Here is a 26,827-nt window from a genome sequence, read left to right on the forward strand (position 1 = left end):
CAGCCACTTTTGAGAAATCTCGAGTTGCACATGAGAAAGTAAGGAGAAATGTCAGGAAGGGCATCGCTGTTGCACTTCCAGATGGGAAGGGTCTTCCTTTGATGCTGACATGCAATGTCTGTGCAATATCTGCCTCAGTAAAGCTGGACTCAAAAGTCATCTTCGTAGTCATAAAGCGAGACAGATTAGTGACAACCTGGCCACTGATGGTGGTGTAACACACCATACTAATCATATCTGTCGAGCATGTGGAAGAGAGTGTAATTCGGCAGGAGGACTTAAACGACATGCAAAGGTACATGAAGCCCAGTTACAACTACAGCCAGCTATTACCGGTAAAGGTATTAGTTGCCAATTCTGTACAAGACATTGTAGATCTTTAGCTGGGCTAAAAAGTCACATTTGATCACAGCACCAGTAACAGTTAAGCTTCATGCAATGGCCATACTCGATAATGAGGGAGCAGCCATAATAATAATGCATGTATGCTTGTATGTATGTATGCATGTATTTCATCTATTCTCATAATTTCTTTTCTCTATCCCAAATCATTTTGTCTGGTCTGTTGTGCAAGCATTTTATTGAAGCCTTGACAGAAGTTTTCCACCAGCATTCTTTCATACTGTCTGTGGTTATGATAATGATATAATGATATAATAATAATTGTGTACAGTGCTCAGGTGCACTACAACTCATCTAAAGTGTATATATAATCAGGTGTAGTTTCGGCGGATTTCGGAAAGCATGAGGGCCTTAAAGGATGCAGTGTCATGGCAGTCAACAACTGACGCAGGCAGTTTATTCCATGCTTCAGCAACTCTGAGCGTGAAAAAATGTTTCCGAAAGTCATGGGAGCTGTGTTGTTTTCTGACTTTGTAGGCATGTCCACGTGTGTTAGACACATGGAGATCAAAAGGTGTTCAGTGTTGTTGTTGGTGAGGTGGTTGATAACTTTGTGGGTGTTTACCAAGTCCGTCGCCAGACGCCGGAGCTTCAGTGAATCCATGCCCAGAGAAACAAGGCGCTCAGAATATGGTAGGTGTCTGATGGAGGGTATGCGTTTGGTTGCACGTCTCTGGACAGATTCCAGGAGGTCAATGTTCTGAGCAAGATAGGGGTTCCAAACTGATGATGCGAATTCCAAGTGTGGTCGTACCATAGCTGTATACAGTTTTAAATAGATGGCTGGAGAGCGGCTAACAAAAGTCTTGCTAAGTGATGCCAAGACACCCTCGGCCTTCTTGACAATTTTAGAGATATGCTTTGTCCAACGCAAATCACTAATGACAGTGATGCCTAGGTCACGCTCGCAAGAGGATTTCTTGATATCAGTGTTGTGGAGGGAGTATGTGGACGCAGGGTTTTTTCTCCCAAAATGCATGGTGGTACACTTGTCCACAGCCAGTTTCTGTTGCCAGTCTGTGATCCATTGCTGCATTGTGTCTAGGTCTGATTGCAGGAAAGAGTTGTAGACATCAGCATCTGTCCTCTTGATTTCAAGGTACAGCTTGATGTCGTCTGCATATTTCAATACTGTGGCATTCTTTAAATTGGCATCTATGTCATTAATGTATGCCACAAACAAGAGGGGACCAAGGACAGATCCCTGTGGTACACCCGATGACATCTCATATGGTGTAGAATGCTGTCCTAGAACTGTGACTACCTCCTTTTGGCTGAGAATGAAGGATTTCAACAAGTTAAAAAGGTCATCCCTCACACCCATTGCAGAGAGTTTCACCATAAACCTTTTGTGTGGCACAGAGTTGAAAGCCTTAGCAAAGTCAAGGTAGACAACATCCACCCATGAACCACTGTCAGTGATCTGAGTAATGTCCTCAAGGAACTCGACAAGCTGATCACTGCAGCTGGAGTTAGGGACAAATCCATATTGTGAGGGTCGGATGAGACAGTGAGAGCTCCAGAAGTTCCAGAGTGTTTCTCTGACACACGATTCCATCAGTTTTGCAATACAGCTAGTGAGATTGACTGGGCGATAGTTGACAGGTGATGTGCGGTCACCCTTTTTGAACAGAGGAATGACACTGGCAGTTTTCCACTGCTCCGGAGTGGCACCATTGTTGAGACAGTACTGGAAGAAAATAGAAAGCTGATGTAAAAGGAAGTACCTGCCACGTTTGAGGAGCAGGTATGTAACTCCATCGAGACCAGGGGAGGCATAGTTGCGCTTATTTTGAAGGTGACGTCGCAGCATTGCAGGTGTAAATTCCATAGTTGTTATGGAATTTGCTGTTAGTGATGGTGAAGATGGTACATTTTGACTTTCAACAGTGAATATGTTTGCATAGCACTCGGCAATGAGTTCTGCGCATTCCTTGGGGTCGTCAGTGATCTGGTTTGTGTGAGGGTTGCGAAGAGGGCCCACTGGAGAGTGAGGTCTCTGCTTTGAATGCACATATTTCCAGAAAACCTTGCTGTCAGGATTGGCTGCTATGCACTGTTCAAATTCAAGCACTGTTTTTTGTCACTTGCTTGAGATGGTTGGAAGATTTATTCTGCTTCTTCCTGTTGGTGTCTGATTTATGCAACTTGTATTCCCGTTCAGCAATCCGACGTTCCTTCCTGGCAAGTCGGACCGCTGAAGTTTCCCAAATTGCCCTTTTGGGGCGGTTCTTCTTTTTCTGTTTATGTGGCACTGATGCTGCACATGCTGCCCATATTGAGTCCAGGATACTCTGGAGTATAGTATTCACATCTCCAGAGTTGTAGAATTCACGCCAGTTTGGGTGCTGTAGTTCAGTGTGGTACAGGTTCCAATCTGCTCTCTTCCAATCAAAGGAAGCAGATTGGAGATGGTTCAGGTTTTTGTTGCCCACAAGAGCCAGATTGGCGATGATCATAGCATGATCAGAGTCACCTAGAGGTTCCTCCGTAGTGCAATTGATAACCGCTTCAGGAGTTGTGGTGAAGAGCAGGTCCAAGGTGTTGTCACCTCTTGTTGGAGAGGTGACTACTTGTGACCAGTTTGAGTCCAGTACAAGCTCAACAAAATCGTTTGCACTCTGTGGCTAATGGAAGGTTTCCCAATTGATCTCAGGATGATTGAAATCACCTGCAATAAAAACATAAGTGACTGTTTTCCTGGCAGCAGCTCGGAGGATATCGCAAAGCTGTGTGTCCTGATGGTAATTTGGGGGACGATAAACAACGCCAAGCAGGAGTGTTGACATGATCATACGTACATCACAGAAAAAAAACTTCTTCTTGTGATTCGTTCAAATCGGCACAAGGAATTACCAAAAAATTTGAACAAACGTAGACCATCACACCACCACCACGGCGGTTAATGCGGTCCTTACGGAAGAGGTTGTACCCCGTAATGTTGAAAACCCCATCACAGAGTAAGGAATGCGCCCATGTTTCTGTGACAGTGGTGAAGTCAGGGTCAATACTTCTGACGTAGGCGTTGAACAAATGTATTTTGTTGCATAAACTGCGAGCATTTAAGGACAACAATTTGTACCCTGCTTGCAGTTTATGATGGTGTGTAGAGGATGGCAGGTTGTTCTGGTTTAGTTTCCCTGAGTTGCTGTAGTCTTTTTAGATTTTTTTCAGTGTCAGTTATTGTGGGTAGAGAGCACTCAGACCAGCTGGTATCTCTCTTCCATGTTTCAGCAGTCTTAACAAATCTCCAGATTTGTCTATCTTCACGAAGACTGAAACTTTCTTGTAGAGCTGAGTTCCGGTTCAGGGAAGCCGCTACACGTAGCTTCGGACGTACATCGGATGGTAAGCCTGGGCGTGTTCGGAAGGTAGTCCGATTTTCACGCCCAGCTTTAACTGAGGCCAGATGGTATGAGGTTGCCTTAGCGTGGTCTGAAAAAGACAGCTTGATGAGCCTGGGTTTTGGGCCAGGTCGTCCAAGGCGGAGAGCACCCGTTGGGGGAACGCAGCCTAGGTCTTTGGCTGAGTTGGCAGCAAATGCCTGAAGATCAGCCATGTCTTCTGGCACCCCAATGGCAATAACTTCATGGGTAGCAGAATCCGTGGTCTTAGATTCGGCAAGAGGTACAGGTACAGGGAGGTTCTTTAGCAGAGCATTCCGATAAGACCCCTCATTGTGGAGTCCAACCTGAATGCTAGCTTTTATTCCTGCTACTTCCCCTCTTAAAGCACAGATCGATTGTTGCAGTTCTGCAAGAACCGCACTGGTCAATTGGTGTTGTTGTTGTTGTTGTTGCTGCTGCTGCTCTAGTTGTGGTTGATTTTGTTGTTGCTGCTGCTGTTGTTGCTGCTGCTGTTGTTGTTGTTGTTGTTGCTGCTGTTGTTGTTGCTGCTGCTCTGGTTGTGGTTGATTTTGTTGTTGCTGCTGTTGTTGTTGCTGCTACTGCTCTAGTTGTGGTTGATTTTGTTGTTGCTGCTGTTGCTGTTCCGCCTCCTCCACGGGAGTGGCAGGGGGAGACACAATCGTCGGTTGTGGAGGCATGCAGGCCTGACACTGAAAAGTCCAAGATTTAAGCTGAACCATCTTCCAGAGTCTATCCATCATAGCATTATGATGGCTCTTTTTTTGGCCTGGGATCTTCTGAAAATCCGTGGCACATTGGAGTCAGACAGAGATGAGACATGTCCCACATTCGACCCAGCAATTATGGAACGTATTTTCGGGTTCCGTACAGATGTGGCAGGTGTGATTTTCTGGGCAGTGTTCTATTTTGGAGCAGCGACCAGTCTTATCGCACTCCACTATGGATTCCACCATGGCGATTTTGTTGCTTCTGGTCATCCGTAGAGACAGAAAATGCCCTCATCATTACTGTAACTCCTTTCATTTATCTCTTCGAGATTATCCTTTCTACAGATTTCATTATATTATGTATGTATGCATGTGTGAACAGACACATGTATGAATTTATGCATGCATGAATGTGCGTGTGTGTGTGTGTGCATGTGTGTGTATTTGTTGGTTGGCTGCCATTTGACGTGGTGGAGAATACTCTCTCAAAGCTCTGGGTGTTAAAACACCTGAAAGTCATGGAGAGGCAAGATAAATCACTTCCAATCCCATCCAGGAATGATAAGCACCTATGGATACACACGCACACATACACACACTCATACAAATATATATTTATATAGATATGTTTGTGTGTGTGTATGTGTATGTTTGCATATGCAAAATAAATTATGCACTATAAATATACATATATCAAATATGCAAATAATACAAATTAAAATCATTAGCATGTTCATGGATATCTTAATTACAATAATGACTTTGATTTATTCTAAATACAGTCCTTTTTTTTTTATAGTTAAACGCTGACTTCAACAAGTGCAATTGTATAGTAGCTTTGTCCAAATGGTTGGAAGCTATTGGTTTGTCTGCCAATGATGGAACTTACTTTAAGAACTGGCTCAACGACATTGTAAAACCAGATAAAGGAGGTAAGTTTTCTACACATGTACAGGTGGAGACGTGGGTGTGTGGTAAGAAGCTTGCTTCCCAACCGCATGGTTCTAGGTTCAGTCTCACTATGTGGCACCTTGGTGGGGCAAGTGTCTTTTACTATAGCATCAGGCTGACCAAAGCCTTGTGAGTGGATTTGTTAGATGTACACTAAAAGAAAGCCTGCCATATGTGTGTGTGTGTGTGTGTGTGCTTCTATGTTTGTCCTCCACCACCACTTCACAACTGCTGTTGGTGTGTTTACATCCTCATAATTTAGCGATTCAACAAAAAATAGAATAAGTAGAATGCTTAAAAAGAAAAAAAATAAGTATAGGCATTGATTCATTTATCTAAGAATTTCTCAAGGCTGTGCTCCAGCATGGCCCCAGTCTAATGACTGGAACAAGTAAAAAGTAAAAGATAAACACTAAATGATATAGAACCTTGTTTGTCTCTGATTCATTCATCACTGATCCAGAATAACATGGTACACATAATTGTGAACCCTGTTGTGCTTATCAGGGATTGAACTATGATAGCACAAGTTGGTAATCAAAGATTCTGCTTGTACAACAAAAGTGTGCCCCAGCAACTACTTGACTATATTTTATGGATTTACATCAGTGGTTCTTAACTGGGGTCCACATGGCTTTTGGTGGGGTCCATATAAGATTTTGTCTTTAAAATCCATGTGCAATAAGATGGTTATGCTTCTACAACACACAAAATATTTGAACAATTTTTTATATGATTTCTAATAATATTTAATCATAAAAATGTAATAGGATTTCTTTAAAAAAAATTCAGTGGGTATGAGGGTCCAGTAGAGTAAAATAGGAACGAAAGGGGCCGATAAGCAAAAAATGACTGAGAACCACAGATTTACATAATTAACCCTTTTGTTAACCCTTTCGTTACCAACCTAGCTGAAGCCACCTCTGGCTCTGAGTACAAATGTCTTGTTTTCATAAGTTTTGAATTAAAATCTTCCTCCAAACCTTAGTCACAATTTATGTTCCTAACACTAGCTTAATGATAACTAAGTTATTTTACTGAATTCATTGTTATATTTAAAATCAATTGAAAGAATCACAGAACATCTCAAGATAAATACGGTAACAAAAGGGTTAAAATATATAATAGAGAAACAATTCTTAACCCTTTCATTAGCAACCCAGCTGAAACCAGCTCTGGCACTGTAATACAATGTCTTGTTTTTATGTTTTGAATTAAAATCTTCCACTAAACCTTAGTCGCAATTTATGTTCCTAATACTAGCTGAATGATAACTAAGTTATTTTACTAAATTCTTTGTGATATTTAAAGTAATTAAAAGAAACACAGAGCATCTCAAAATAAATACAGTAATGAAAGGGTTAACATGGGACCAGTGAACAGAAAAAAATACGAATTCACCTGATCCTAACACGATGCAGACAAGTGTCTTTTTTCTGCAGGAAAAGGTAGAACTTATGAAGAAAATAAGTGACAGCAGAAGCTGCTTTGCTGTTGTGGGCTGCAAGCTTAGTATTAATGAATCTAGCATTTGTTCCATTTACAAAGCTGCCGTGCCAGTGGCACTTAAAAGGAACCATTCGAGTGTGATCGTTACCAGCGTCGCCTTACTGGCACTTGTGCCTGTGCTAGTAGGGTGCCAAGAGCACCATCCAAGCGTGATCATTGCCAGAGCAGCCAACTGGCTTCCGTGCCAGTGGCATGTAAAAGGGCACCATTCGAGCGTGATCGTTACCAACGTTGCCTTAATGGCACCTGTGCCGGTGGCATGTGTAAAAAGATTTGAGCGAAGTTGTTGCCAGTACTGCTTGACTGGCCCCCGTGCCGGTGGTATGTAAAAAGCACCCACTACACTCTCGGAGTGGTTGGCGTTAGGAAGGGCATCCAGCTGTAGAAACTCTACCAGATCAAGATTGGAGACTGGTGCGGCCATCTGGTTCGCCAGCTCTCAGTCAAAATCATCCAACCCATGCTAGCATGGCAAGCGGACGTTAAATGATGATGATGATGCTAGTGATGACAAAGCACATGGAGAAGATTCATTTCCCACTAATTCATTTATCACTGAGTTTCTTTTGGAACCAGACCAAAACAGACAACTGGAGCCTGGTACAACTCTCCAACTTGCCAGCTCCTGTCAAACCATAAAACCCATGCCAGCATGGAAAACAGACTTTTACTCATGATGATGAAACCAAACCAAATCCAAGATATATGTTCTGTATTATTTCATTTAGTCAATACAGTTCTATATTTAAGAGATGAGGAATTATTTTCTTTATTTACATTTGACAGATATTTGTCCTCATCTTGTTTGTTGTTAACACAACTTTTCGGCTGATATACCCTCCAGCCTTCATCAGATGTTTGGGTAAATTTCGAACCTGGGTTCTCATTCCTAAGGTATTTTCTGTCGTCGTCGCCGCCGCCGCATGCCCATGGGCATATGGCGTAGTGGTTAAGAGCATGGCCTACTAACCCCAAGATTCCGAGTTTGATTCCAGGCAGTGACCTGAATAATAATAATAATAATAATAACTTCGAAAAACACCTTAGGGATGAGAACCCAGGTTCAAAGTTTCCCCAAGACACCTGATGAAGGCTGGGGGGTATATTAGCCGAAGCATTGTGTTAACAACAAACAAGATGAGGACAAATGTCCGTCAAATGTAAATAAATAATGTTCATTTAGTCAGTCAATTACAGTTAGTTTGTCTGTCATTGTTGATGACGACCACGGACATCACATGGGAGATGAAGATGGGGCTTGGTGTGTCCGGTTGTGACCAATCAGTCCAATGCATGCTTGGAAGGCTCTGCCACAGATCAGATACTGGTGGTCTGTCAGGACTGAAGGCAAGGAGTTGGCTCTGGTCTTGATTAGTTCACATTTTCTTTGTGCCCCTGCAATCTCTTCGTAGCAGGTGGCCCCTCTGTGGCTGCAACCATGCCAATTAAGGTGGTCTTGTGCTTGCATTATTTTATTTATAAGCTCTTTCATAGTCAAATACTGTTACCACATTATATACTATAGTGTAGACACTCAAATGAGTTAAACATTAATTACTATATTCTGTTATTTTTATTTATGTCAAAGGCAGTGAGTTACCAGAACTGTAAGATCATTGGACCAAATGCTCAGTATCATTTCTTCTGACCCTTTACAGGAATCCCTCAATTATCGCAGGTGTTACATGCCAACCACCCTCCCCCCCCCCGGTGATAGGGGAAAATCTATAAAGTAGAAATAGTACTGTACTGTATAACTTTTTATATAGTTTGTATATATTTATTTTATTATAAATGCAAAACAACACAATGGAGGAATCAGCATAAGCTTAAATAATAAACCGTGATAGGTGAACAGTGACAGGTGAACCACGATAGATGAACCACAATAGGTGAACTGCAACAGGTGAACCATGATAGGTGAACAGTGATAGGTCAACCACGATAGGTGAACCGCGATAGGTGAACTGTGATAGGTGAACCACAATAGGTGAACCATGATAGGTGAACTGTGGCAGGTAAACCATGATAGGTGAAATGCAATAGGTGAACCATGATATGGCAAGGGATTACTGTACATTCTGAGCTCAAATCTCACTGTGGTAGACTTTGCCTTTCATCCTTTTGGAGTTGATAAAATCAAAACCAGTTGAGCACTGGGGTCAGTGTAATCAACTAGCTCCCTCCTCTACAAAAATTTCAGGCCTTGTAGAAAGGATTATTATTATTACTATTACTACCATTATTATTATTATTATTATTATTATTATTATTATTATTATTATTATTATTATTATTCATTTAACGTCCGCTTTCCATGCTAGCATGGGTTGGATGAATGACTGAGGGCTGGCGAACCAGATGGCTGCACCAGGCTTCAATCTTGATCTGGCAGAGTTTCTACAGCTGGATGCCCTTCCTAATGCCAACCACTCCGAGAGTGTAGTGGGTGCTTTTACATGCCACCGGCATGGAGCCAGTCAGGCAGTACTGGCAACAACCTCACTCAAATCTTTTACACATACCACTGGCACAGGTGCCAGTAAGGAGATGCTGGTAACAATTGCGCTTGAATGGTGTCTTACGTGCCACCAGCACGGAGGCCAGATAGCCGCTCTGGCAACAATCACACTCGGATGGTGCTCTTAATACTCTACTAGCACGGGGCACAAGTGCCAGTAAGGCAACGCTGGTAATGATCACGCTCGAATGGTGCCTTTTAAGTGCCACTGGCACGGAAGCCTATTATTATTATCATTATTATTATTATTATTATTATTATTATTATTATTATTATATTATTATTATTATATATTATTATTATTATATTATTCATTTAACGTCCGCTTTCCATGCTAGCATGGGTTGGATGAATGACTGAGGGCTGGCGAACCAGATGGCTGCACCAGGCTTCAATCTTGATCTGGCAGAGTTTCTACAGCTGGATGCCCTTCCTAATGCCAACCACTCCGAGAGTGTAGTGGGTGCTTTTACATGCCACCGGCATGGAGCCAGTCAGGCAGTACTGGCAACAACCTCACTCAAATCTTTTACACATACCACTGGCACAGGTGCCAGTAAGGAGATGCTGGTAACAATTGCGCTTGAATGGTGTCTTACGTGCCACCAGCACGGAGGCCAGATAGCCGCTCTGGCAACAATCACACTCGGATGGTGCTCTTAATACTCTACTAGCACGGGGCACAAGTGCCAGTAAGGCAACGCTGGTAATGATCACGCTCGAATGGTGCCTTTTAAGTGCCACTGGCACGGAAGCCTATTATTATTATCATTATTATTATTATTATTATTATTATTATTATTATTATTATTATTATTATTATTAAGAAGGTAGTGATCTAGGAGCATCATTTGTGTGGCAGCAATTCTTTTGACTCTGTACATTCTGAGCTCAAATTCCATGAATGGATCAACATTGCCTTTCATTCTTTTAGTGTCAAGAAAATAAGGACAGTAAGCTGGCAGAATTGTTAGTGTGCCGGGCGAAATGCTTAGTGGTATTTCATCTGTCTTTATGTTCTGAATTCAAATTCCGCCGAGGTCAACTTTACCTTTCATCCTTTCAGGGTCGATAAATTAAGTACCAGTGATGCACTGGGGTCAATGTAATCAACTTAATCCATTTCTCTGTACTTGTTTGCCCTCTCTGTGTTTAACCCCTTGTGAGTAGTAAAGAAATAGGTATTTCATCTGTCTTTATGTTCTGAGTTCAAATTCCATCGAGGTTGATTTTGCCTTTCATCCTTTCGGGGTCAATAAATTAAGTACCAGTTGCATACTGGGGTTGATCTAATCAACTGGCTCCCTCCTCAAAACTTTTAGGCCTTGTGCCTAGAGTAGAAAAGAAAATAAGTACTGGAGGTGATGTCATTTGTGTGTGTGTGTGTGTGTGTGTGCGTGTGTGCATACGTGCATGCGCGTGTGTGTTTGTGTGTGTGTGTGTGTATGCACTAAACATTGAAATTTGTTGTGCAACTTATAAAAATGATGAAAACTGATATTTATTCTTTGTTATTCTGTAAATAACATGTTTTTCTTTATTTACATATACATATATATTTATACATATTTCAGATAACTCGAATAATATCAGGTACTCTCAACAGCAACAACAACAACAATCCAACTACAACCCTTATGGATTCTATGGAGATCCTTATCTGATGTACAACCCACACTATTTCAACAGTGACCCCTATGCACCAAGTGTGAACAACATGTATGACAGTTGGTCATCTGGGATGTCTTATCCTTTAACTTTTGGTAAGTAGAATAAATTTCTTTCATCACTGTCTCAGCAAATGGAGGGAGAAAGTTTAGTAAGACTGAACATGGCTGTGTGGTAAGAAGTTTGCTTCCTGACCACATGGTTCTGTGTTCAGTCTCACTGCATGGCACCTTGGGCAAGTGTCTTCTACTATAGCCTCAAGCCAACCAAAGCCTTGGGAATGGATTTGGTAGATAGAAACTGGAAGTAACCCATTGTATATATATATGTGTGTGTGTGCATGTGTGTGTTTGTGTGTGTGTGTGTGTGTGTGTGTATACATGATGGGCTTCTTTTAGTTTCTGTCTACCAAGCCCTCACATCAACACTGGTTGTTGGGCTCACCAAAGCATTGCAAGTTAATTTGATAGACGAAAATATCTGTCTGTCTGTCTATTTATCTCTCTATCTATCTCTCTATCTCTATTTCTCTCTCTCTCTCTCTCTATATATATATATATATATATATACACATAATGTAACCTTCCTTTTCTAAGTTTCTCAAAACATCTGTATCATGATATGTGATTCTTAATTATTCAAGAAGCTTAGAATTTCTCTTGGAAGTTTCTAGAATGTCTAACATTCCATTAATAAAAACAGCTTGCTAACCCAGCTCTTCACTTCTTAGTCAATTAGACTTAGAGCCATTCTCGTCATTGCTATGTCCATCTATTTCTCTATGCCACATGTCTGAAAGCCACCACTTAGCTGTTGTTTTACATTTGCTATCTCTGAACCTTCTTGCATAGATTACTTCATTCAACTAGATTCTACATTTTGATTCTATGTATCATCATCGACCAGTAAATAAAATATATTTTCATGTAGTAAATATATAGATCGTGAAATTATTCTTCATCTCTTTACGAACTATTGTAATAACATACACGCAGCCACATCAACACCTTGTACTGACTATATATTCCCACTACACATGCATACAGACATACATCATCATCATCATCGTTTAACGTCTGTTTTCCGTGCTGACATGGGTTGGACGGTTCGTCTGGGGGCTGGGAAGCCAGGGGGCTGCACCAGCCTCCAGTCTGATCTGGCAGTGTTTCTACAGCTGGATGCCCTTCCTAATGCCAACTACTCCGAGAGTGTAGTGGGTGCTTTTTTACATGCCACCAGCACAGGGGCCAGAGGGGGCTGGCATCGACTACAATCAGATGGTACTTTTTAGGTGCCACCAGCACAGGAGCCAGTCAAGGCAGCACTGGCATCAACACATTCGGATGGTGCTTTCTACCTGCCACCGGCATGGGGATCACAACTACAATTTCCATTTGATTTTGATGTACTTGACTCAATAGGTCTCCTCAAGCACAGTATGTCGCCCTACGATCCAAGGTACATTTGAGTGGGCTGGTTATGTGACACTGGTGTAGGTTACAGCTGTGGACTCACTTTATTTGCCAAGTCTTCTCAGCCACAGCATATCTCCAGAGGTCCCTGTCATTTATCATTGCCTCTGTGAGGTCCAATGTCTGAAGGTCATGCTTCACCACCTCATCCTATGTCTTCCTGGGTCTCCCTCTATCCCAGATTCCTTCAACTGTTTGGGAGTGGCACATCTTCACACAGCTCTCCTCTTCCATCCGTAGTATATGACCATACTAGCGCAAACGTCTCTCTTGCATGCCACATCCAATGTTTCTTATGTCCAACATTTCTCTCAGGGCACTTACACTCTGTCGTGACCAATACTCAGCTACCTGGAACGCACTGATTATCACTTGTGTTTACATCACTGCAATGCAAGGCTGCATATTTTTTGTACAGGTCTATGTACACATAGTTCGGTCAGATGGTGGGGGCATGCACCCTTGCAGTGTGTTGCTGCATTCACTATTCATTAGTATATTCCCTTACACTTGCCTCCTTATGAGAGCTCAAAATCTCTCGTGGAAGCGTCATCCAACTAAAGTACAAATATATGGGAAACTACCACCTGTATCATCTCTTGTGAAAGGTAGAAAAGTCCAGTTTGCTGGACATTGTTGAGAGCTGAAAACGAGGTAATTTCTACTCTTCTCCTCTGGAAGCCATCTGCTCGCAATACCAGAGGGCGCACATTCTCCTACCCTGATGTAATCTCCAGCGATACAGGTATCCAGCAACAGGACCTCCGTAATGCTACGATGGACCATATAGTCTGGCATAACAGTAAATTCCATTGTCTCAACCACGGTCAAACAATGATGATGATGAGTATATTCCCAGGTCCTCCCAGGTGACCCGTCAAGCAGAGTCATATTTAGTCCTCACCTCTCTGAAAAACCTCATCCTGCATGACCGTGTGTCATGTGGTCAACCAACATGGGCTGTCAACCCAGCTAGATTCTCAGTAAAGCGAATATGATGAGCAAGGTCTAAATTAGAAAATCAAGCAACACAACCAAGTAATCTGAGCTAAGCTCCTGAATCAGTAACTGGGATGCATCCTTTAACAGAATCCATCCCAGTTTCAGAGGAAAGTTTGTTGGTTAAATACAGAATATTTTTCACTGTTATATTTTTATTATTTATTGATCATAGGTGCAGGAGTGGCTGTGTGGTAAGTAGCTTGCTTACCAACCACATGGTTCCGGGTTCAGTCCCACTACGTGGCACCTTGGGCAAGTGTCTTCTACTATAGCCTCGGGCCGACAAAAGCCTTGTGAGTGGATTTGGTAGACAGAAACTGAAAAAAGCCCGTTGTATATATGTATATATATATATGTATGTGTGTGTATATGTTTGTGTGTCTGTGTTTGTCCCTCCAACATCGCTTGACAACCAATGCTGATGTGTTTACGTCCCCGTAACTTAGCGGTTCAGCAAAAAAGACTGATAGAATAAGTACTAGGCTTACAAAGAATAAGTCCTGGGGTCGATTTGCTCGACTAAAGGTGGTGCTCCAGCATGGCCACAGTCACATGACTTAAACAAGTAAGAGAGTAAAAGAGTATCATGTTATTAAATTTTACTCTAAACATTATACCAACCATAAAACAATATCATTGTGTGTACTTCGAGTCTTTTTGGACATGTTATTTGGGTATGTTAGGGGTAGAACTTGAGGTCTTTTCGGAAGCAAATACTTGTGATAAATGAGGACAGATGTACGAATCTTGTGTTTTTATCATGTTCAGTTATAATATAATTGTAATCCAACATTTTTTTTTTTCATTTCAGTGCCTGGTACCATTTATCCCAACATCGATCGACCATATTCTAATCAACATCAAGACCAGTGGCCTGTTCCAAGCAAGAATTTCGATGCTGCTTCCCAAGATGATAAAAAACCAATTCCTCTCGTCCAACAGAATTCTACAACACCCAATACTCCTAATCCTCCGCGTAAGTTAAAAACTACCATTCTACTTTGTCTAGCTGAAAATAAAATGTACTTTTTTTGTTAATCAACAGTAGGACTTTCTGGCTAGTATAAGCATATTAGATTGACAATAATTACTTTTCTTCTCGATATGATTAACATTAAAAAATTATTCTCAATTTATCACATTAAATATGGAAGCCCATATGTAACTATATGTTTTTTTATACTTTACATTAATTATGGTAGCCCATATGTGACTATATGTTTTTTCTATATAGTAACCCTTTAACATATATGAGGGGTGTCTGAAAAGTCTTGAGCCTCAAAAAACAAAACATAGTACAAGACTTCTGATTATTTTTAAACATAGTCCCCTTTGATGGCTGAACACTTTCTCCGGTGGTGCTGAAGTGCCATCATCCCGGCGTAGAGGAACTCTTTTGTCTGAGACTCTAAGAAACTTCCTACAGTGTCTATGACGTCATTGGCAGTGGCAAAATGGTGACCAGCCAGGACTTTTTTTATTTTTGGGAATAGATGAAAGTCAGAGGGGGCTAAGTCTGGTGAATAAGGCAGATGGGGAACAAGTTCGTATCCACAATCACGAATTGTTGCCATGGCAACCACTGAGGTGTGGGCTGGAGTATTGTCGGGATGAAAAAGGACTCCTCAGGTGAGCATTCCTGACCTTTTTGCTTTGATTGCTTCCTGGAGGCATTACAGTAGCTGAAAATAATACAGCCTTGTCACAGTGTGACCCTTTCAAAGGTAATCGATCAGCAAGACACCTTGAGAATAAAAAAAAACTGACGCCATGACCTTGCCAGCTGAAGGAATGACCTGGCTTTCTTTGGGGTAGGAGAAGATGTGTGCTTCCATTGCTTTGTTCTTGGTTTCAGGCTGGTAGTGATGAACCCAACTTTCGTCCATAGTAATAAAACAAGCAAGAAAATTCTCTTCATCTGCTTCAAACAGTTCCAGTTTGCTTGTGAACAAAGTGCACCTGGTGTGTTTCTGTTCAGAAGTCAAAAGGTGAGGGACCCACCTTGCAAAAACCTTTGAGAACCCAAGTTCTTTTGTCACAATGTTGTCTGCTTTTTCATTTGAAATGCTCAAGTCTCTCAGCTATCTGGCGACATGATATTCAATGATCTTGCATTATCATACTAAGAGCAAGGACAATGTTGTCCTTGGTGGTTGCAGTTGGAGGCCTCCCTGGTGTGGGATCATCTTCCACACTCTCCCTGCCATTCTGGAATTCATTTACCCAGCGTTTGACTGTTGCATATGAAGGAGCATTGTCTGTTAAAGGTTCTCACCATATCTTCATAGATTTCTGATGGAGTCATGCCTTTCAAATGAAGGTATTTTATGACAGCACGACACTCAGTTTTCTCCATTTTCCTTGTAACGTCGACACTTCTTTATTCAAAAATCCGTAACAAAAAAATTAAAATATCAGAGTCATGAAAATTAGCAAGAATACTCCGAAAAGATTGTACTTACCAGAAAAAATTGTTTCAGCTACCTAGTAGCCTCGTTTCTAGGTTAGGCTCAAAACTTTTCATACACCCCTCGTAAAACCTGCCATTCCAGCTGAAATATTCTGTTTTATGATCAAACTGGCCAGACCTGACTTCTTATGCCTAACCTACAATGACATTCTGAAAATAAACAACTGCATCATGGGAGTCTCAAAGCTAAACGATAATGCATAATTAATTTAAAACACGTGAATAAATAATCATAACATTCAATAATGCTAAAACTGAATTTCCCAATGCCGTTATTTTAAATTGCCAAATCAGTGAATTATTTTCACACCAAACTCTATACTCTCCAAGTCCTTCAATTTTCTGGTAGTTGTGTGTCAAACTTGCTTCTTTGAAGAGGCTTAATAAGACTCTAACATGTTAGTTGTCACCACAGCAACCAGACATTACACTCATCCAACCTCCACATACTTATCTTCAGTTAATACACGACAATTTTCCAGGTTCTATTTTCATTGACATTAAACATAATACAGTTCTATATTTAAGAGATGAGGAATTATATACATTATTTACATTTGATGGATATTTGTCCTCATCTTGTTTGATGTTAACACAACGTTTCGGCTGATATACCCTCCAGCCTCCATCAGGTGTCTTGGGGAAATTTCAAACCTGGGTTCTCATTCTTAAGGTATTTTTTGATGTTGTTGTTTTTGTTGTCGTTGTCGTCGTCGTCACTACCAGGAATCAAACTCAGAATCTTGGTGTTAGTAGTCCATGCTCTTAACCACTACACCATATGCCCGTGGGCAATTATGGAGTGAATTTTAGGGCTTATTAAACATGTTCCCCATCAGAAACTCTGTGTGTAGCTGTGGTTTGGTTCCATAATCTCTAAAGATATGGTTGATAGTAAGTCCTTTGGGCATTACTGTTGCGAGTCCTGATGATTCATAGGTCCAGTTACCCAGTTTCCATAATGTATAAGTAACCAAGATCACAACTTTCTCCCCTCAGCCAGAGCTGAGTGGACGAAAGCAGAGGAGAAATGAAACATTTCGCTCAAGAAAACAATGTACTCCCCAGCCTGGGAATTGAAACCATGATATTTCAATTGTTATTGCAATAACCTACTCACTTGGCCACACACCTTCACTTAGAGAGAAAAATTACAAATCTTATTCAATATAGACATATTTAGGCATATAATTATTTCATTTGTTCAATTATTTAATTAGCCTATTAGACAGGATGGCTCAAAAATAGGTTTACAGTTATCCTGTAGGCATTTAAAAATTTCTTTTAAAGCATTTTATTACATTTAAATTTCTATCTTAAAATTAACTAAATTAACATAGAATAATGGTTTCAAATATTTTTATAATTAAGATCTAAACTGTTAATATATGAATGCGAAAGAGATAGTTGAATTACTGTAAACCTACTTTTGGGCCACCCTGTATTATGTTGTTTATTTTTATGAAAGTTTTTTTTTTCCGTTAATCTGTTCCCATTTTTATATTTTAGAAGTCTTAGTAACATTCAATCTAAAAGAATTTAATGTTTTAAAATGCACAATCAATGTAACAAAGCAGAGTCCTGCACCTCTTGAAGATTTCCTAACAAAAGCATCTCAAACGAACAGCTGCTTTGAGTGAGTCTCGTTAAGTCATTAAAATCTTTTATGAAATTATTTTTCTGTCTTTACTTGGTGAAAAACTTAACAAAATTTTCCAAAGCAAACAATAAGAAAATGGACAAAACACATTCTCTTATGCTTTACATTTTTGTTATTTTCTTCACTGAATTATTGCAATTTTTTAAAAAAATCATTATTATCTTCTAATTGTTTTGGTCATTGGACTGCAGCCACATGCTCATAAAGCTTTAAGTCATAAGGAGGTGAATCAAACTGTCATCATCACCATCATCATCATCATCATCATTTAACGTCCACTTTCCATGCTAGCATGGGTTGGACGATTTTGACTGAGGGCTGGCGAACCAGATGACTACAACAGGCTCCAATCTTAATTTGGCAGAGTTTCTACAGCTGGATGCCCTTCCTAACGCCAACCACTCAGAGTGTATGTTATATTATCATGTATAATATATACAAGCACACATATATGTATGTATGCATGTTTATGCATGTTTTTATATATGTATGTATGTATGTATGTATGTATGTATGTATGTATGTATGTATGAATGAATGAATGAATGTTGCTGTGTTTATGTCCCTGTGACTTAGCAGAATATGTGCCAGGCTTGAAAAAAATTAGTGTTGGGATTGATTCATTAGACTAAAATTCCTTGAAGCAGTACCCTAGCATGGCCAGTCTAACGACCAAAACGATTAAAAAATAAAAGATATAAAACTGTACGTAAACAGTTCATCATCATCATCATCATCATTTAACGTTTGTTGTCCATGCTGGCATGGGCTGAACAGTTTGACCAGAGCAGGTAAGCTGAGGGGCTGCACCAGACTCCAGTCTGATTTAGCATGGTTCTCTATGGCTGGATGCCCTTCCTAACACCAACCACTCTGAGAGTGTAATGGGTGCTTTTATGTGCCAGCGATGTGACACCGGGATGCTTTTACATGTCACTAGCATCAGTGCCAATTTGCATGACACCGGTATCTGCCACAACTGCAATTTTGCTCGGCTTGATGGGTCTTCTTCTTAAGCATGACATAATGCCAAAAGTCTTGGTCATTGCCTCCGTGAGGCCCAACACTCAAAAAGAAGACCCAAATATAGTAACTACTCAACAACTCATATCAAATTAATTACCAAGCAATTACAATTAAAAATTATTTATTTTGAATACAAATTATTCAATTTTTCTTACATTTCAGATTTACAACTGTTTTCTACATCAACAATCCTCTAAGACAAGGCAAATATCTAAATAGTATCAATGGTATAAATGTGACTGCCACAACAACCTGGGAAATTTCTAAAGAGAATGGACCCATTGATTTAAGTACTAGTCTTTCTAATCTTTCTTTCCCTTCTTTTCTTTTTTTTTGTTTGTTTCTTCTTTTTGTTTATTTGTTTGTTTCTTTTTCTTGCTCTTCTTTTCCACTTGTCTTTCTTTTAATTTTTTCTTTCTTTCTATCTTTCTTCGGTAAGGTAACAGGTTGGAAGTTAGCAACTCTCTCTCTCTCTCTCTCTCTCTTTCTCTCTCTCTCTCTCTCTCTCTCTCTCTCTCTTTCTCTCTCTCTCTTTCTCTCTCTCATACACACACACACACACATATACATACACACTCTCTCTCTCTCTCTCTCTCACACACACACACACACCCACACACCCCCACACACACACACACACTCTCTCTCTCTCTTCCTCTCCCCCTCTCTCTCTTTTTTTTTATAATAGGTGCTTTTACATGCCACCAGCATGGGTGCCATTTGTGTGACCCCAGTATCTGTCACGACTGCAATTTTACTTGGCTTCATGGGTCTTCTTCTCAAGCATGACATAATGCCAAAGATCTTGATCATTGCCTCCGTGAAGCCCAATACTCAAAAGGAGCTCAACCACTTTGCCTGTGTGAGGCCCAACATTTGAAAGGGGCTTTTTACATGCCACCAGTTATGTGACACCAGCATCAGCCATGTCTACAATTTCACTTGGCTTGATGGGTCTTCTCAAGCACGGCATATTGCCAAAGGTCTCAGTCACTAGTCATTGCCTCTGTGAGGCCCTAAGTTCAAAGATCATTCTTCACCACCTCGTCCCAAGTCTTCCTAGGTCTGCCTCTACCACAGGTTTCCTCCACAGATCAGCACTTCTTTACACAGCTGTCTCAATAACATATTCATCTAACCCATGCTAGCATGAAAAAACAGTTGTAAAACAAACAAATGAATATGAAGAACTGTTGTTTACTGTATGTTATTAATCACAGTCATATATGACAAAATTGACTGAAGGCACGTGGCCAAGTAGTTAGGGTAGTCAGTTCAGGATTGTAAGGCCATGAGCTTAATACCTGGTGGTGCATTATGCCCTTGAGCAAGACACTTATTTTACAATGCTCCAGTCCACTCAGCTGGTAAAAATGAATCTTGCCTGTATTTCAAAGGACCAGCCATGTCATATCCTGTGTCACATCGAATCTGTGTTATGGGTAAGAGTGTCAGTGGTGTGCTCAGCCACTTGCACATTCATTTCACAAGCAGGCTGTTCCATTGATCAAATCAATTAGAATCCTGGTCAGAGTAAGTGATGTAGTGCCAGCTTTTATATAACAAAATTATGATTAATGTCTTACAAGATGTTCCAAGTATTAAGGTAAATTTTCTAAAGCTTTAACTCTTTAGCATTGAAACTGGCCCAACCATTCTACCTGTTTTATGTTCAAACTGGCCAGATCTGGTTTTTCACTCATACCCTACAATGGCATTCAAAACCTAAACTATCATACCATTGAAATGTCAAAGCTTTGAGATAATACATCATTAATTCAAAACAATGTGAATAAATAGGCCTTACATTTGTGACAGAATAAACTGAATGCTCTCATCTAGGGGTTTCGGTTGCGCATACTATAGCAGTCACAGGGCAGTGGTCCGTATGGTCCTGCAGTTTCCATCTAACTAAGAATATTAGGGTCTCATCCATTGCCTTGTATTCAAGATCCTCAGCATGACATCCTGCTAGTTCAAAGCCAGGAATCTGATCTTTTAGGTCCTGCCAATAACTAAATCCATGCCCTGCTGTTGATGCTTCGATTTATTGTCATTAAGGTTTGTCTGTCTCTTACCCTTTGACCTTCCTGAAGATTTCTCTCCCTCCAGCATAGATCTCTAGGTCAATGGAGCACGCAGGTACTTCACCACTAAAGGGTTAAATTATGTTTCTTTATAAATCCACAGAGCAACTTGGTACTCTTTGTTACTCCTTGTGGTGCACCACTTAAGAACTACTAATTTATTTGTTTACCAATAATTATACATTTATTTATTTCAGATTTGGGTGTCGTGGCACAAACTGGCGACACGTTCACCATTAACAACACCAGCGTTTAACTGATTGCTACCCAGAAAAGGAATTTAAATTTTTTTAAAAATATATATAAATATATTTCCTGTAGGAAATATATTTGTGTATTTTTTATAAAATTCTCTTCTTTTTTTTTAATCCAATAAACGTCTTGGGTTCTAAAAGACTTTTTTTTTTATTCAATTGCTTTTACATTTAACATGTACTCTGAATCGAACAGGGAAAAAAATTAATCAGAAAGATTGGGAAGTGCATGCATGCCATTGCCTCAGAGGGAGATATAAACAATGAACATGGAATTCCTACTAAAAGGTAGTAAAAGAGAAGATTAACTTTGTCGTAGAAAAGCTGAAATGCAGTTCAAGAATTCTTGTGAATAAGTTATCAAATATGATTGGAATTGGTTAGAATATTGAATATGGCTGGTAAACTTGACAAATTGGTAAAATGTTAGAATGCTAGATGGAATTATCACCAATTTAACATCCACCTTTCCATACTTGCATGGCTCATGACAGATTTTCAACACCCAGATGCTCTTCCTGTCACCAACCTTTACTTGTTTCCAAGAGAGGTAATATTTTCCCATGACCAGACATATTTCAAAAGATTAGAAATGAAGGGCTTCGTTTGCATGAAAGTGACACTCGTTTACAACTGTTTCATGATATCTAGGCAAGAAGACAGCTTTGCACACACACACACACACACACAAATATATGCATTCACATGGAGCCTCCAGCCATAGTAACCAAGCCAAATGAAAATGGACAAGTGAAGTTTTGTCCCCTGACCATATGAACTAGGACAATAACTCCAAGTGAGAACTGCATGGAAAGCAATGATGATGATGATGATATACCTATGTACAAACATACAAACATTTGGTTAACTGTATCAGACACTCAGATTCCAATAAATTCCAGTGGTAATTTATCATGTATGACAAATAAATCCAAATATTGCTTAGAAGAATTTCAAGAAATTCGGTTAGAACAAGAACAGAGAAAATTACATCTTTAATTGATGATTACATCACACATTATCAACAATCATTTCCATTGTGCCAGCATATTTAGGCACAGAAAGATGGTATAAACTATCGGTCAAATTAATATATATATTCAAAAATGTATGCTATTACAATGTTATCAAGGCAATCCAAAACGGGCTGAATTCAAAGTGAACTAAGAAAATGTCTCCAATAGATGAACACATTCAAAAAGAATGTTGAGGACATCAAAAGATAATGAGAGAATAAAAACTAAACAGAAATTCTATATCATGACAATTAATTATCTTTCTATTAAATATGCTGAAAACTTTTTTAGAGAAATTATACATCTTAGATTAGAGAAACAGTAATTATAATTAATGGATTATTTACTGTTGAAATATTTAAATATTTTTCTATATTTATGAGAACACTTCAATGTAAAATTATTTCTACAATTTAATAATTCTAATTTAGATGTAATTATATAATACATTTCCTCAAGGCAATAATTACATTTAAAATTACCAGTATTGTCTGATGGTACAAAACTAATAGTGGACCACTTCATATCATATTTAATGTTCCTGTATGTTTTTTCTTGTGATTTCTCATGTACCAGCTTCTTGTTTTCAAGCAGTACTAATCATATGGCCTGAGCATAAAGATTACTTAGAGACACAAGGCATGTTACATGAATCTGCCTAATCTCAGAGTCTCTATGGCGAGAAACTATTAGTAGCTTTTATTTTAAATACTGTGTACATTAAATGATATTTATCTCTCACTGGATGGAGTACTTGAACAGTAATCTATATATATATGTTGTGGCTAAAATGGGGTTCCTATGGAAGATTTCTAGACTAACATTACTTAGCAGGAGGTATAGCTGGAGATCAGGGGATCTCTTCGGGTCAATAACTTATACGAAAAACATTCAACATTTTTCAAGAGAATCTGCATGTTCAGTATAACATTCACCAGAGCTTCAAACATACTCTGATGAAGCTGTACACAAGCATGGAAATTTGATATTCAATATAGTACTATTCATCATCATCATCATCATTGTTTAAGGTGCATCATCCATGCATACATGAGTAGGACAGATGACAGGAACCAGCGAGGTAGAAAATTACCCTAGGCTACTGTGTCTGTTTTGACAGGGATTTTACGGCTGGATGCCCTTCCTAACACCAACCACTCTGCAGAGTGGACTCAGTGCTTTTTACACAACACGAGCACACTTGAGGTTAGTTTAGGCATGATTTTTACAGCTGGATGCCCTTCCAAACGCCAGCCATGCTACAGTGTGGACTGGATGCTCTTAATGTGGCACCAGCACTGGCAGGGTAACCAAGTAACCCACAAGACAAGGAGTCATGAGAGGGGCAGGGGCATTTGAGGAGGGGAACTTGTGTCAGAAAGTGAAAGGTTAGAGTGTGACAAAGAGACAGAAGTGGGTGTCTTGTCACAACAGAGGAGTTGCTCCAATATCAAATGATGAAAGATTAGAGTGTAACAGAGAAATAAAGAGGCAGAAATAGGTGTCTTGCTATAGAGGAGGTACATGGTTACCCAATGAGAGAGAGGTACAAGAAAGAGACCAGAAACAAGTATGCTGATGTAAAGGTGATACTTGGTTACCTAATCAGAGGAAAATGAGAAGTAGAGAGAGAGTAGGAAACAGCAAAAGTGTAAGAGAGAGCAGAAGAGAGATGGTGTAGTGCTTGAGTATACTCACAAGTAACAAGGATCTGAGTGTTGAACAAGGTTAGAAAAATAGGGTGGGAGTGTGGGGAGCAGTGATACAGTGAACAGGGCAGTGAGGGCAAAAAAGGGGATTGGAAAACAATCATAATGTATGAAGAGGAAATATGAAAAAGAGAAAGATGCAGTTAGAAGAGGAGTTGTAGTTTGATTTCTTAGTGGGTGGGACACAACACTTCTAGCGCTCAGTTTCGTGGACGGGTTTTCTCTAGAATTTTGTATCTCCAAATGTCTCGGTCCACTGTCATTTCCTCCATTAGCCCCAACATCCTAAGATCAGTCCTCATCTCTTCATCCCATGTCTTCCTGGGTCTTCCTCTTCCACAGGTACCATCCACTTTCAGTGACAGACACTTCTGTCTACAACCATACCACATTTAATCCCTCTTATGGCCAACTTTTCTCTCCACACAGTTGTGCTCTGTCGGTCATGCACGCCAATGCTGCATTTCCAACAGAGCATACCACCTTTGTTCCTGTATATTTTGTTTGTAGGTAATCAGGTGTTTCTTAATGTCAAATAGAGTAAAGAAGAAAAGCACAAGGCATGAAATTGTAATGAACTCAGCAAACTGCATATGGAGCATTTCACTAATGGTCCTACCAATGAAATACTATTTCTACTCTAGGCACAAGGCCTTGAAAATTTTGTGGGGAAGGGGGCTAGTCAATTACATCGACCACAGTGCATAACTGGTACTTATTTCCATTATTTACATTATTTACATTTAACGGATATTTGTCTTCATCTTGTTTCTTGTTAATACGTTTCGGTTGATATACCCTCCAGCCTTCACCAGGTGTCTTGGGGAAATTTCAAACCTTCGTTCTCATTCCTAAGGTATTTTTCGATGTTGTTGTTATCATTATTATTATTATTATTATTATTATCATTCAGGTCACTGCCTGGAATTCCCAAGACACCTGATGAAGGCTGGAGGGTATATCAGCCAAAACGTGTTTACAACAAACAAGATGGGGACAAATATCTGTCAAATGTAAATAATGTACATAATTCCTCATCTCTTAAATATAGAACTGGTACTTATTTCATCAACCCCGAAAGGATGAAAGTCAAAGTCGACCTTGGCGGAATTTGAACTCAGAACATAGCAGCTGACAAAATAATGCCAAGCATTTCAACTGGCATGCTAATAATTCTGCCAGCTTGCTGCCTTCATAACAATGAAATATGTTGTGATATCAAACAAGCACTTTAGTTTTGACAAATTATATAATCAGAGAATTGATAACTAATTGGGTTAATTACTGATTTTAATTTTAGCACAAAGTTAGCAATTTCAGAGAAGGAGCTAAGTCAAAGGAGCAAGGTAAATGCCATGACCTTTTTTCATGGAGTCTAAGACTTGAGGGGTAGAAAGATCAAGGCTGTCTTCATGTTGGAGATCTAGTCTGAAAGTCTACTGAAGTTAGATTCTTCTGAAGCTGCACAATAGCCAAATGGAGGTGTTAAACTAAATAGTAGATACATTCCAATATCCAAGAACAGAAGTGTAATGGCACAAGCAGTCAGCACCATATTGGATGAGAACTTGCAGCAGCCATTGCCATCTCCGAGACTGGAGCAAGACCTCACCTGCATCCATTTGCCATGCATGAGATCACAATAAGGCTCACGATTGGCAAACTGTATATAAGGGCAAAACAGAAACAAATTCATTCCTTTTCTCTCCTCTTCTATGCAGCAGCGCTTGCTGAGCACACTTCACTGGCTGGGCCTGTCTGCATGTTGTACCTCCAGAAGCAATGTGCCTACACTAATGGAAATACAACACTACTCACACAGCTTGAGATGGTTGCTGAGAGCAATGCACTTAACCTGTTCTGTGAAACTTGTAAATAAACCGGTTGTAAATTGCATTTGTACTTAAAGACTTCTTTCCTCGCCTGCCGGAGCCTCAACTACACAAAGAACAAGATATAATGGGAGAAGGCGATATTTTCCCAATATCGTAAACCTTGCCTTCCATTATAGAAGCAATTCCTATTATTGTTTCCATCTGTCAAATTTCATCCACAAAAGACATTGATTGACTTGAAGCTATCATAGAAATCACTTGCCCAAGGTGCTGTACATTGAAATTGAACCTGAAATCATGCAGATGTGAAGTGAGCCTCTTAAACACACCAATATGAAGCTAGTTTTTTTTAACAAAAATTAATCTGTAATTTTTATGAAAGATTTTAAACTTAGATTGCTTTAAAACGGAAAGTTTGGATCATAGAGTCAGAGGTGATCTGAGATTGGTTGGTTTGAAAAGGTTTTAAAATCTGCTGTCTGATGAATTGATTTCTTGGTAATCTGTGGAATCTCCTAAAATTGGTGCCAAAGATTGTTTAGACCACCCTTGGTTCTATAATACAAACTTTTTGTTTTAAGCTGATACAAAAGTCTTCCACCGAAATTGCATGTTAATTTACATTCCAAACACCAAATTAATAATTATTTCAAATTTTTGCCATAAGGGCAGCTTGGGGGAAGAGGGGATGCATTGATTACATTGACAGGTACCTATTTTATCAACCCTGAAAGGATGAAAGGCATAGTCGACCTCAGTGGAATTTGAACTCTGAATATAGCAACGGGTGAAATACTGCTAAGTATTATGTCCAGCATGCTAACAAATTTGTCAGCTGACTGCCTTCAAAACACGAAATTAATAATCATTTCAAATTTTTGCCACAAGGGTAGCTTGTGGGAGTTGGGGATGAATTGATTACATTGACCCCAGTGTTCAACAGGTACTTATTTTATTGACTCCGAAAGGATGAATGGCAAAGTTGACCTCGGTGTAATTTGAGCTCAGAATGTAGCGACAAGCAAATTATCGCTGAGCAGTACATCCAGCATGCTAATGATTCTGCCAGCTCACTGCCTTCAAAACACCAAATTAATAAAGAAAAGTCACTTTACTATATTCTTCATTATTTTAATAACACAAGGGAACAATTTCGAAGATAATTTCTCT

General features: G+C 39.7%; 1 protein-coding gene across 14 annotated transcripts in view; it reads left to right on the forward strand.

Moving 5' to 3' along the window:
• The window catches only part of LOC115218319 (basic proline-rich protein-like), a 52,365-nt gene extending 31,128 nt beyond the window's left edge, over positions 1–21,237 (forward strand). For 13 of the 14 annotated variants that reach the window (XM_036504036.1, XM_036504061.1, XM_036504064.1 and 10 more), the window contains 6 exons: positions 5,277–5,409; positions 11,033–11,221; positions 14,412–14,576; positions 17,580–17,706; positions 18,919–19,046; positions 21,041–21,237. In XM_036504036.1, the coding sequence (XP_036359929.1) occupies positions 5,277–5,409; positions 11,033–11,221; positions 14,412–14,576; positions 17,580–17,706; positions 18,919–19,046; positions 21,041–21,099 (801 nt within the window). In that variant the 3' untranslated portion in view covers positions 21,100–21,237. The remainder of the gene's footprint in view (positions 1–5,276; positions 5,410–11,032; positions 11,222–14,411; positions 14,577–17,579; positions 17,707–18,918; positions 19,047–21,040) is intronic. The other variant, XR_004999748.1, reaches the window with a different exon arrangement.
• The last annotated feature ends 5,590 nt before the right edge of the window (positions 21,238–26,827 follow it).

This window comes from Octopus sinensis, linkage group LG1 (assembly GCF_006345805.1).
Source record: "Octopus sinensis linkage group LG1, ASM634580v1, whole genome shotgun sequence".
Classification (NCBI taxonomy): Eukaryota; Metazoa; Mollusca; class Cephalopoda; order Octopoda; family Octopodidae; genus Octopus; species Octopus sinensis.